The 12172-nt window shown below is 41.4% G+C and overlaps 1 protein-coding gene across 7 annotated transcripts in view; it reads left to right on the top strand.

Moving 5' to 3' along the window:
- Window positions 1-12172, top strand: part of ubr5 (ubiquitin protein ligase E3 component n-recognin 5) — a 32079-nt gene that overhangs the window by 18439 nt on the left and 1468 nt on the right. For 2 of the 7 annotated variants that reach the window (XM_008292257.1, XM_008292249.1), the window contains exons 34-58: window positions 92-331; window positions 637-760; window positions 998-1109; window positions 1245-1376; window positions 1776-1808; window positions 2426-2683; window positions 2808-3076; window positions 3785-3996; window positions 4150-4383; window positions 4548-4621; window positions 4744-4916; window positions 6290-6439; window positions 6768-6985; window positions 7234-7354; window positions 7992-8364; window positions 8531-8618; window positions 8718-8862; window positions 9214-9344; window positions 9540-9600; window positions 9778-9959; window positions 10112-10196; window positions 10315-10470; window positions 10820-10933; window positions 11082-11226; window positions 11357-11442. In XM_008292257.1, coding sequence (XP_008290479.1) covers window positions 92-331; window positions 637-760; window positions 998-1109; window positions 1245-1376; window positions 1776-1808; window positions 2426-2683; window positions 2808-3076; window positions 3785-3996; window positions 4150-4383; window positions 4548-4621; window positions 4744-4916; window positions 6290-6439; window positions 6768-6985; window positions 7234-7354; window positions 7992-8364; window positions 8531-8618; window positions 8718-8862; window positions 9214-9344; window positions 9540-9600; window positions 9778-9959; window positions 10112-10196; window positions 10315-10470; window positions 10820-10933; window positions 11082-11226; window positions 11357-11442 — 3916 coding nt within the window. The remainder of the gene's footprint in view (window positions 1-91; window positions 332-636; window positions 761-997; window positions 1110-1244; window positions 1377-1775; window positions 1809-2425; window positions 2684-2807; window positions 3077-3784; window positions 3997-4149; window positions 4384-4547; window positions 4622-4743; window positions 4917-6289; window positions 6440-6767; window positions 6986-7233; window positions 7355-7991; window positions 8365-8530; window positions 8619-8717; window positions 8863-9213; window positions 9345-9539; window positions 9601-9777; window positions 9960-10111; window positions 10197-10314; window positions 10471-10819; window positions 10934-11081; window positions 11227-11356; window positions 11443-12172) is intronic. The other 5 variants (XM_008292279.1, XM_008292265.1, XM_008292298.1 and 2 more) reach the window with 5 other exon arrangements.

Raw genomic sequence — 12172 nt, 5'->3', positions numbered from 1 at the left:
ATGCAAAATGTATCGACACATTTGATAAAATTTGACATGATTTTCTAAACAAATGCTTTTTCTGTTTTCCACACACTTTCCCCTCACACAGCAACTTCATCCCCCAGCCGATTGGGAAATGTCGACGAGTTTTCCAGGCTCTGCTGCCCTACGCTGTGGAGGAGTTGTGTAATGTGGCAGAGTCACTGATTGTTCCAGTGCGAATGGGTATCGCAAGACCCACTGCTCCTTTCACTTTGGCTAGCACCAGCATCGATGCTGTTCAGGGCAGTGAGGAGCTTTTCTCTGTTGAACCGCTGCCTCCAAGACCATCTCCTGACCAATCCAGCAGGTTGGTTGTTTTTTTTTTTTGTTTTTTTTGTCTTCAATTTCCTGTCAGGTGAAGTGAAAAAAAAAAGTTGTTGTTTCTGGCAATTTCTTTGAAGGCAGTGAATTATGGGCAATTAAAATGCACACAAACAATTTGATGAAGTTGGGTAAAACCTTATGTTTATCAGCTGAATCAAAGAACTGATGTGAAACTAGTCAAACCATTGGGCAGAGTTAGGTTGGGCCCAATAAAATTCAAGGAAAAGAAGATGCTTAATTTGTCTTATTCATTTGTTTTGACACTTGGCATGTGTTTATTTTTTCCAGCTCCAGCCAAACAGCTGCCTCTTACATCATCAGGAACCCCCAGCCTCGGCGCAGCAGCCAGTCTCAGCCTGTCAGAGGAAGAGACGAGGAGCAGGATGACATCGTATCAGCAGATGTGGAGGAGGTGGGGAGTCTCCCTAATAAATCATTCAGACCTTAAAACATTTTTTGCATGCAAGTGCCTGTTGGTGACAGTGTCTAACAAAGGTGGCCCCACTATGTTTTACTTAGTGATATTTGATGGATATAGTTGTTTTATCAACTTGTATTTCAGTATACTTTCAGGTTGGTATATGGTTTGCCCTATCTTGCCTCAAAGTTTTCTCTGTTGGCATCTGATTACATTGTGTTTGTCTCTTAGGTTGAAGTGGTAGAGGGTGTAGCAGGGGAGGAAGACCATCATGATGACCAGGAGGAACAGGGAGAGGAAAATGCTGAAGCAGAAGGGCAGCATGATGAGCATGATGAAGATGGTGAGACACATTCCACTTTCTACAGAAATTCAAGGCAACTATTGATACTGAAGTTGGCCATATAGTTGAAGGGAAAAAAATGAATGCAAGTCAACAGTGAGTGGGGCATCATGCTGTCTTTGTCACTGCTTATAGGAAGTGACATGGAGTTGGACCTGCTGGCAGCAGCTGAAACGGAGAGCGACAGTGAAAGTAACCACAGCAATCAGGACAATGCGAGTGGCCGCAGGAGTGTCGTCACAGCAGCTACTGCTGGCTCTGAAGCAGGTTGGTCAACAGCTGTTTTCAGTCTGTCATTTTAGATTTAATATTAGATTTCTGTTTAAATCCCCGTATTTTATGAAACAGTCCTCAGTTTCTAACTACTGTCCCTTTTTAATATTTTCTATTTTTTGGGGCGGGGGGAAGGACGGCAACCGCCTCTTTAACTGAATTCTTTCCCTTTTTTTTTTTTTAAGGCTCCAACTGCTTATTAAAAAGAAATTGCATTTCTGTCTTGCTGCACTTTGGTATATTTTTCCTTGAGTTACAGACTAATTCAGTCCTCACAGAGTCACTAGTGCTTAACAGTCAGCATTTTGGATTGTGGGGATTTATGTTTGGAGAGCTAATGATACAGCAGACAAAATGGTCCCTGGCTGAATACCCAATGTATTTCATTTACAGGCAGTAGGGTGTCCTTGGCATTTCCTATTTTTGGTATGAGCTCCTCTTTACTTCAATGCATATAGAGATGTCAGGGCAAGAGTGAATTTGCAAAGTGCATACACAGTTTCCTGCTCAAAGTACCTTCAGTTCGTCCCCTTCTCACATTTCACTGTTATTGCGTCTGCCATTTTTAACAAATACATCACAAGTGTAGTCTTGTTAGTCTCTCACCCAAATAACAAACTAATCAATGTGTAGCTTTTCCAAGTTTTGTGGTGTTTTTTCTCCTTGGTCATCTAAAATGTGCAATTCCTACTAATGATGTTGTTGTTTAATTTCCTCATAGAGAATTCTGACAAGTGAGACATTGCTGTTCTTTCTCTCTGGTGACATTTATTTAATGTTAAAAATGGAACATTAAACCATATATCATTCAGCACAAGTTGATCAACAGAGAATGCAGCTGTTGTTTTACTTGATGCCTCAGTGTTTTTACTGTCCTATAAGTGTTGTTTGACTTGTAGTGGTGTGATTCACTAACCCGCACTCCTGCCTGGATAAATCTGATGTGAAAGCCAAAAGAGAGGGAGGTAAAGGTACCTATGTAAATTTTTAAACTTGTCTCCTATATCTTTTTTCTACATCCCTTTTCTTTCTCTGCTCTAAAGGTGCCAGCAGTGTCCCTGCCTTCTTTTCAGAGGATGATTCCCAATCCAACGACTCCAGTGACTCTGACAGCAGCAGCAGTCAGAGCGATGATGTCGACCAGGAGACATTCCTTTTGGATGAGCCACTGGAAAGGACAACTAGCGCTTCCCATGCGAACAGTGCAGCTCAGGCTCCTCGCTCTATGCAGTGGGCTGTTAGAAACACACCCAGCCAAAGGGCGACTGGAAGTGCCCCCTCCAGCTCCTCAACACCAGCTGGTCAGTACTCCTTTGTCTGTTTCTGCAGTTTTATTTGAAAAAGTCTACAGTTACGTTTCCAGGTTGGTGTCACAGAAATGTGGTCTATCAACTCAACCTGTTATGATGTTGGGCTTTTTTACAGCAAGCTCCACGGGCCTGATATACATTGACCCTACCAACCTGCGTCGCTCCAGTGCCATCAGCTCTAGTGCTGCTGCAGCGGCGGCAGCTCTGGAAGCCAGCAACTCCAGCAGCTACCTGACATCTGCCAGCAGTCTCGCCCGCGCCTACAGCATTGTCATCAGGCAGATCTCAGACCTTATGAGTCTGATCCCCAAGTATAACCATCTTGTTTACTCCCAGTATCCTGCTGCTGTAAAGCTCACCTACCAGGATGCAGTCAATCTGCAGGTAAAATACATAAAATTGAGAATAGAATTCTGGCACCAATATACTGGTTTCCTTTTTGTTATCTGTAAGATGTGCAATATTTGCATTGTTTTTCTGTTAAAAGATTTTTTAAATAGTCACTAAACACACATATACAAAAATAAACATAGTAGTAGTACATGTCTGATAGATAGATAGATAGATAGATAGATAGATAGATAGATAGATAGATAGATAGATAGATAGATAGATAGACAGACATTATCAGTTGTAGTAGTGGGAAGAAAGTCGTCTTGACTAGTTATTAATACCTGTGTATTAAATTCCCTAATGAAAATCTCAGTGGCAATCCTACATCAGTGTTCTCTTTTACTTGCTTTAACAACTCAATGTACAGCCCACCTTAACCACCCAATTCATTTTACACGTTACCATGTGATATGGAAACTACTTGACTACACATTCATGGAGCTCTCAGGAAGATTGTACTGATCTGGTTTAGCTTGAACTCCTGTTTTTCCTGGCATAATCGCTGAATAACCACAATTTAACTGTTCAGAAAAGGCCAATGATAAAAACAAAGAATTAAATAGTAATAAATTATACTATTTAGTTTCATCTCTTCTTAAATGTGATTTAATTAAATAAATTGTTCTCATTGCGTTTTTCATAAACATTAGATCCATCAATCATGTGAGTAAAGCGTGAAATGTTTGTTGTGTCTACCAGAACTATGTTGAGGAGAAGCTGATTCCAACCTGGAATTGGATGGTGTCCATCATGGATTCCACTGAGGCTCAGTTGCGGTACGGCTCAGCCTTGTCTTCTGCTGGAGACCCCGGTCATCCTAGTCACCCACTCCACGCCTCTCAGCACTCTGCCCGCAGGGAACGCATGACTGCTAGGGAGGAGGCCAGCCTCCGCACTCTGGAAGGACGCAGGTATACTGTTTGTAGTTCTTCTTTTTCACAGTGCTTTACTTTACTGTTCAGTTAAAATCAGTAATTGGGAAGAGCCAACTCTTTGTCGTTGTAATGTAATTCAAATTCATTTGCTGCACACACTCACACACACTTGTTTTGCATTTGTTTCAGGAGAGCAGCCACACTGCTGACTGCTCGGCAAGGCATGATGTCAGCACGCGGCGACTTCCTGAATTACGCCCTTTCACTGATGCGCTCCCACAATGATGAGCATTCTGATGTGCTTCCTGTGCTGGACGTGTGCTCGCTGAAACATGTGGCGTATGTTTTCCAGGCTCTTATTTATTGGATAAAAGCCATGAACCAGCAGACCACCCTGGACACCCCACAGATGGATAGAAAGAGGTAAATGGAGAAGATGTATTTGTTTATTGGTTGACAACTACATCACTAGACAGTAACCATGCTTGATTAACAATAGCTTGTAATTAAACACCTCATAAAATACATACAACTATTTCTGATGGTATTTTCTCTCTTTTTTTTCTTTTTTTTCCTTTTATTTGTAGGAATCGAGAGATTTTGGAACTCGGGTTGGACAATGAGGATTCGGAACACGAGAATGATGAGGACACTAATCAAAGTAAACCAGATAACAAATATTGAACAACAGTTGATGTATAGTCAATATCAAAGATATTGGTCATTTCACTTGGTCATGTTGATGTTTGTGTTAAGAGTTACTATGTTTCTCTTTCACCTCAGGTTCAACTCTGCAGGACAAGGACGAAGACCCAGTTCCGGCTGAGACGGGTCAGAACCACCCCTTTTTCCGTCGCTCAGACTCCATGACCTTCTTGGGCTGCATCCCACCCAACCCCTTTGATGTTCCTCTGGCTGAGGCCATTCCTCTGGCAGACCAGCCCCATCTTCTGCAGGTCAGATTTTCTTCTTTGTTTTTACATGTGATTCTCAGGATCCTCCTGAGATGGTGAAGATGGAAGAAGTTAAAAGACACATCATCCACAACTTACTTACATTTAATAGCATGTTAAGTATGCAATCACCAAACCACTGATGATAGTGATAGCAACTATGCTGGTAATGTGCATGTCTCCTTGGCCTTAGGGCTAGCAAAGGAAATAGCTTTCTACTGAAAATGGAGAATAGCTTCTTGACGTTGTCATTTAAAGTGGAAACACTCATCATATTTGACACTTGTAATTACGAACTACACATTTTAATTAGCCTTTCTGTACAATCAAAAGGTACAGCTAACATTTACACTGTCCAGATCATTTGAAGAGTCATGATGCAACTACTCATGCTGAAAGTTGACCTTCGACCTACAGTCCCTCATGTTCAGGGCCAATTCCTTAAAGTCAACCTTATCTTTGATACTATTAACAAAAGAAGAATATGGCAGCATTACTTTGTGCAAATCTGTTGTTAACAAAATGCAAAAAAACCAACAACATAGAGCTGCAGATGTCTAGAAGGTGTAGACAACAGGGGTTGTCAAGTCAAGTTCATTTTTATATTAAAGCATACTCTCAGTAAGTCAAGTGAGTTTTAGCCAAAGCATGTAAAATGTCTCATAAAAATTCAATACTCTTTCAGATGTTTTGACATCGGACTATGGAACTGCTCAAAATTTCTGAAATGCCACAAATTCAAATGGTCGTCAGTGGCTGCATTGTTGTCGTTCTTTAGGCAGTTAGTCAGGCAGCAACTATCCTCAAGTTACAAGCAATCTGGAATAAAATTAACTTGGATATATTTAGTGTCATTCTGACTATAAAGTTGGGGTAGGCAGTATCTTTTTGGCATCAATAGCAAAAATTCCTTTAAAACATTTCAAAATATTTTATTTTAAAGACTCTGGAAGGAAACTAGACGTCTTCACCTCCTCCTGACTAAGTTAGTAGGCTTTAGTAAATCACACCCAGGAAGAGAGACTTCAACCAATCACAAGTCATTTCACCCTGAGCAGGTGAGATGGTATAAATAACAAAACGTCTACAGTGAGTAGGATGTGATGTTGACCGGGAGAGTGGTCCTTGAAATGGATAGGGTTTGTTGCTGGGAGTCTGTGTTTTTTAGTTATCGCATAAGGAGTAGTGCTACCTACCAGTGATACCTTCAAGTGATAGATAACAGATCTAGCACAGCAAGTAAGCAAACACATTAGATAGAGCACAAAGTCACTGACTAGACTTGTATATTAGTAGTTACTGTTAACTTCCATTATATCATGTAATGGTTTAAAGGCCTTTGAGGCTTCAGCTCAGTTTTGTTTCTTCTCGAACAGCCTAATGCCAGAAAGGAGGATCTGTTTGGTCGTCCCTCCCAGGGCTTGTACTCTTCCTCTTACATGGCAACCAAAGGCCTGGCTGAGGCAAGCATGGACAGGAACTGCCTGGAGGTAAACATGGGCTCCTCTCTACCCTCCCCTTCTCAGGTATACCACCCCTCTTCACTGGACAAACACGCTGGCAGCTGTGTTCTAATATCCATACATAACAAACATCACTGAAATGTTGAAGTAGCTGCACTTTTAAATAGAAATCTGTAAATACTGTCCAGTATCTATTATTTCATTCTTTTCTATTCAAGAAATAATGGATATGTTGGATAGTCTTTTGTGTACAAGATCATTTAAGTGTGGATATTAGAACTTAGCCTGTGTTCTGTGTCCCATTTCCATTCTGCCATCATCACACTGCCATCATTGTAAGGCATACATCTGTTTACATAACTAAGAACAACTTTAAAACCCCCTGAAACAGATCCTGCCCACTAAGATGTCTTACTCAGCCAACCTGAAGAATGTGATGAGCATGGAAGCTGGCCAGCGGAGCACTGAGAACCAGTCACTAGCAGAGCAGGAGCTGGAGGCTTCCAAACCAGGCCCTTCACCCCATGACCTTGCTGCCCAGCTGAAAAGCAGCCTGCTCGCTGAGATCGGCCTCACTGAGAGTGATGGTCCTCCTCTCCCATCTTTCAGGTATGCACCTGCCAATTCATTTCATGCGGCAGAAGTAGCAGCTGAAATTGCAGGCAGAAAATGTAAATGTAATGAAAGCTTGTTTGAATAAATTTGTTGTAGTTGAGATCCTTAGCCTCAAGAAAGTCTAAAATTCTCTTAATGAGCTGTTATGTTGTTTATACATGTAATTATGTAATTAGTATGTTATTGAAATTCCAAAAGCTGAGTTTAAAACATGAAAATGGTGTGCATCTCCATCTGTCTAGACCTCACTGCAGTTTCATGGGGATGATGATCTCACATGACATGCTGCTGGGCCGCTGGCGTTTGTCACTGGAGCTCTTCGGACGTGTCTTCATGGAGGATGTAGGAGCTGAGCCTGGATCGGTAATTCTTTATTTATTCGTTTTTTTTAAAATTTAAGTTACATAGAAGTAGCAAGTTTTTGAGCACTCAAGGTAGCAGCTTTTGAAAATCAGTAAATACAAAGCAACAGTAAGACAATGAGATTTGATATTGTACATCATCTTGTCAAAATCTTATTCTTAATATATTGGTAAACATTTACCCAGCAATACATACATACCTTGCCAAAATTAAACGACATCTGCACCTTAAATCAAGCCCTGTATCTTGATTCTTTTGAAATGCTGTTTACATGTGCTAATGTTTTAATCCTGCTTTGGTTTGCCTACACCTCTTTGAAAAAAATGTGGCTCTTCACAGCTTTCTAGAGGTTTGCCTCTCATCACCATACATTTCCTTATGCCAGCTTGTTTTCACTTCTCTTACCTGCACCAGGTAAATGCTGTCAGTAAAATCATCTGTAAACTGGGAGCAGTGGTGATGGTTTTATATTAGTGTTATTAAAAAAGAGACTCACCTATACAACCTTGAAAACCAAAACCATATTAGTATAGAACATCTCTTTCATTACAAGGAATCATTTGATTCAATATTAATATGAAAATGTTTGTGTGAGCTTTTCTAACAACCCTGTTTACTCTTTGTTGTTTATCCTCAGATCTTAACAGAACTGGGTGGTTTTGAGGTAAAGGAATCCAAATTCCGACGGGAGATGGAGAAACTTAGAAACCTGCAATCCCGTGACCTGGCCCTGGAGGTGGACCGCGATAGAGACCAGTTAATTCAGCAGACAATGCGTCAGCTCAATACGCACTTTGGCAGGCGTTGCACAACGACGCCCATGGCTGTACACCGGGTGAAGGTCACCTTCAAAGATGAGCCTGGCGAGGGTAGCGGCGTAGCCCGCAGCTTCTACACGGCCATCGCCCTAGCCCTCCTCTCCAATGATAAGCTGCCCAACCTGGACTGTGTTCAGAGTGTCAGCAAGGGCATGCAGGCCAGCAGTACGTGTCATCACGATTACAATTCAAGTATGACAATACATAGAAACTACTGTATACTGCATTATGGAACTTGATTTCATTTTTGCATTAAATGGTACTTTTGAGATGTTGAAATCAATTTTTACAATATTAAAAGATTTTTTTTAACGTAAAATGAAAACTCAAAAGTGAACTTTAATTTGTGTTTGTGCAGATCTAATGCAGCGTTTGAGGAACAGAGACCGGGAAAGAGAGAGGAGAAGTGGAGGACTTCGAGCAGGATCTCGGAGAGACCGAGACAGGTAAACTACCTTTCATATATTTCCCGTATTATTTAGACTAAAATGTCTGTGGAGTCAGTATGGTCCTGATGATAACCTGTGTTTATTTGTCTGTTGCAGAGATTCAAGGAGGCAGCTGTCTATAGACACCAGGCCTTTTAGACCTTCATCAGAAGGTAACCCCAGTGATGAGCCTGATCCCCTGCCTGCACACAGACAAGCTCTGGGGGAAAGACTCTACCCACGAGTTCACGCAATGCAACCGGTAATTAGCCAACAGCATCTGATAAAACCAGTTTTGTTTAGACAGGCTTTAACAAAGTAAAAACAGGGTAACCTTTTTTTTTATTATTAGACTGGGTTTAAACGTTCACACTCTACAAGGAAGAAGCAAATTGACTTGATTGATTCACCATCACTACTCCACATCAATTTACGAATGAGTGTTTTACTATCAGTAGTCCACCTTCCAATGAGACCAATATGACTTTGTCTGTTGAACTGAATTAATTCATAGGCCTGCATTAAAGTTTAAATTCCCCTGTATACTTTCTTGTTTGGATTTAGTACATATGCTTTGGCCATACTGAGACCAATTCTGTGTTTGTCTCCTCAGGCATTCGCCAGTAAAATCACAGGCATGTTGCTTGAGCTGTCTCCTGCCCAGCTGCTGTTGCTGCTGGCCAGCGAGGACTCTCTCAGAGCCAGAGTAGAAGAGGCTATGGAGCTTCTCATTGCACACGGAAGGTAATCTAATCTCAGAAATAGACATTAAGGCATAAACACAGCAACAGATGTGTCTGACAATGGAGTGCTCCAGTTCAAATGAATAAAACAAATGTGAATTATTTTACATGCATCAGGAAGAGTATTGTTTTAAGATTGATATTGTTCTCTTTTTGTCATTTTTCAAACTAAACCCTGGTGTTTATCTTCCTGCAGGGAAAATGGCGCTGACAGTATCTTGGACCTGGGTCTCCCTGAGGCTCCAGAGAAAGCACAAGTAAACAAATGATCACTTTCCACTCTATTTTTTACTTGGTTTTTATCTATTTTCTTACTCCGTTCTAGCAGTATTCCAGAAACTCTAGGCTGGTTTGGCTTATGTTTTTTTCCACTTGGAGACTAGAAATGCATTATGTAATCTAGACCTCCCCTCCTGTCTTCTGTATGGTTGTAGCAACAGGAAAACCGTAAACGTCACGGTTCAACACGCAGTGTAGTTGACATGGAGCTAGACGACCCTGATGATGGGGACGACAACGCTCCTCTCTTCTACCAGCCAGGAAAACGAGGCTTCTACTCCCCTCGACCTGGCAAAAATACGGAGGCCAGACTCAACTGCTTCCGTAACATTGGCAGGTAATGAATTGAAAAAGATAATTGCATTTTGTTGGGTCAAACAGAAATTTGATTGGACCAAAATTCTCTCATGAGAATAAAGTTAGGGAAAATAATTTCTGCATTTGACAATTAAGGAAATTGCAAGGTAATATGTTGTCTTTTCTGTACAGAATACTGGGGTTATGTCTGCTGCAGAATGAACTCTGTCCAATCACATTGAACAGACATGTCATCAAGGTGCTGCTTGGTAGGAAGGTAAGAGAAAATATTTTTTCAATAACATGTTAGCACCTACAGTTTAGGCCCTGCTATGTGATTGTTGCGCTTTTCAGAATAAAATTGCTCAATGTCCTCACGATCTTTGTCACTGCAGGTGAACTGGCATGACTTTGCGTTCTTTGACCCCGTCATGTATGAGAGCCTGCGGCAGCTCATCCGCCATTCACAGGCTGGTGAAGCAGATGCGGTATTTGCTGCCATGGACCTGGCCTTTGCCATTGACCTCTGCAAAGAGGAAGGAGCTGGACAGGTAACAGACTGGATTCTTGTTGTGCCACCAAAGTTAGACAGCAAACTTCAAAAAATGTCAGAATTAACTTGTGTGGACTGAAAATGGCACTGCAAAATGTACAGATTTCCAGGTTTTCCAACTCCTGATAAACAATATTAGTTGAAACTTTAGCTGTACATTTCTGTCTGAACACAGTCAGATGATTTGGACAATCCCTTATTTGCGTTACATGGAACTTGAGATGGAGAATGCACACATGCAGAAAAGCTTTTAACAGCTGCTGAATATTGAGTATTGAAAAGATAACTGTCTTTGAGATATCTTTGTACATGAAGTGAATGTTAATGCCTTGTTCCGCCTTGTGTAGGTGGAGCTTCTGTCTGGTGGGGTCAACATGCCAGTAACTCCCCTCAACGTGTACGAGTATGTGAGGAAGTATGCAGAGCACAGAATGCTAGTGGTGGCTGAGCAACCACTTCATGTAAGGAAAAGAATTAATATTCCTTCTTTGTTGGCTGTGAATTGAATGAATGGCTGTGTGTTCTGCGAAGCCTTAACTCAAAGCATGAGTTTTTTGGAACACAGGCTAACGTTTTGTCAGTTTCAAAGATTCTGTATGTCTTTTAAAGGCAATGAGGAAGGGTTTGCTGGATGTACTTCCTAAAAACGCCCTGGAGGACTTAACAGCTGAGGACTTCAGGCTGCTGGTCAACGGCTGTGGAGAAGTCAACGTCCAGATGCTTATTAGCTTTACCTCCTTCAACGATGAATCTGGTATGTAGCTCTGTCTGGATCTTCTTTGCTCAATCTGCATCTGTTCATGTTCTGCTTTCTCAATAATGAAAGATTTACTAATGTACGGTTTATTGTAAAGTATTGAGCACGGTTTTGGTTCATCCAACAGGGGAAAATGCAGACAAACTGCTCCAGTTTAAACGCTGGTTTTGGTCCATAGTGGAGAAGATGAGTATGACTGAAAGGCAAGATCTGGTAAGCCTGTTCTCGTCATAATTGTTTTTTAAACCATTTCTCACAGGGGCTTTCATGAATTCATTGCTTTGCATCATCACTGGATCTGTGAGTTACATCATATGAACGCTCAGATTCAAGATTAATGTTGTGGAAATATATATTAATATTGTGGAAACAATGCAAACCAAACTATTTCAGTATAGACAACCGGCATGAGGACGTTACTAAATCGCCATTGACAGAACGTGCGGCTCTAATTCTTCAAGACAAGGGCAGGCGGAGCCATTCATCAATTTTTATCAGATCTTGTCTTGAGAAGGCTAAAACTGATTAGCTGTTAGGGCAGGGTGATATGGCCAAAAATATTTATCACAATATAAATGAGAAAATTTGTGATAACGATATAAGTGACGATATAATTGACGCTAGACAAAATGGTAGTGGTATAGCAGCGGGTGAATATTCGGACCGACGGAGTGGAAGTGGGCGGGATGAGCAGGCAGTACTTGGCTGCTAATGCCAGTTTAGGATAGCGGTGGGCGAATATTCGGATCTCAAAATTGCTATGCGGACACCACCACAATGATATTTGGGTCCAGCCTTACTGTGTCGGTTGATGCACTGCATTCGCCTTCCTCCTCGGTCGTCACCATGCTTCTCGCTCCATGTGCATTCGACCAGACGAAAACAACGGCACCGCGCGTGTGCGTTTCACTCAAACTTTATCGCGATATTTCAATTTCATATC

The sequence above is a fragment of the Stegastes partitus genome, unplaced genomic scaffold (genome assembly GCF_000690725.1).
Source record: "Stegastes partitus isolate 25-593 unplaced genomic scaffold, Stegastes_partitus-1.0.2 Scaffold18, whole genome shotgun sequence".
Classification (NCBI taxonomy): Eukaryota; Metazoa; Chordata; class Actinopteri; family Pomacentridae; genus Stegastes; species Stegastes partitus.
This window is presented reverse-complemented; position numbering and strand designations above follow the sequence as displayed.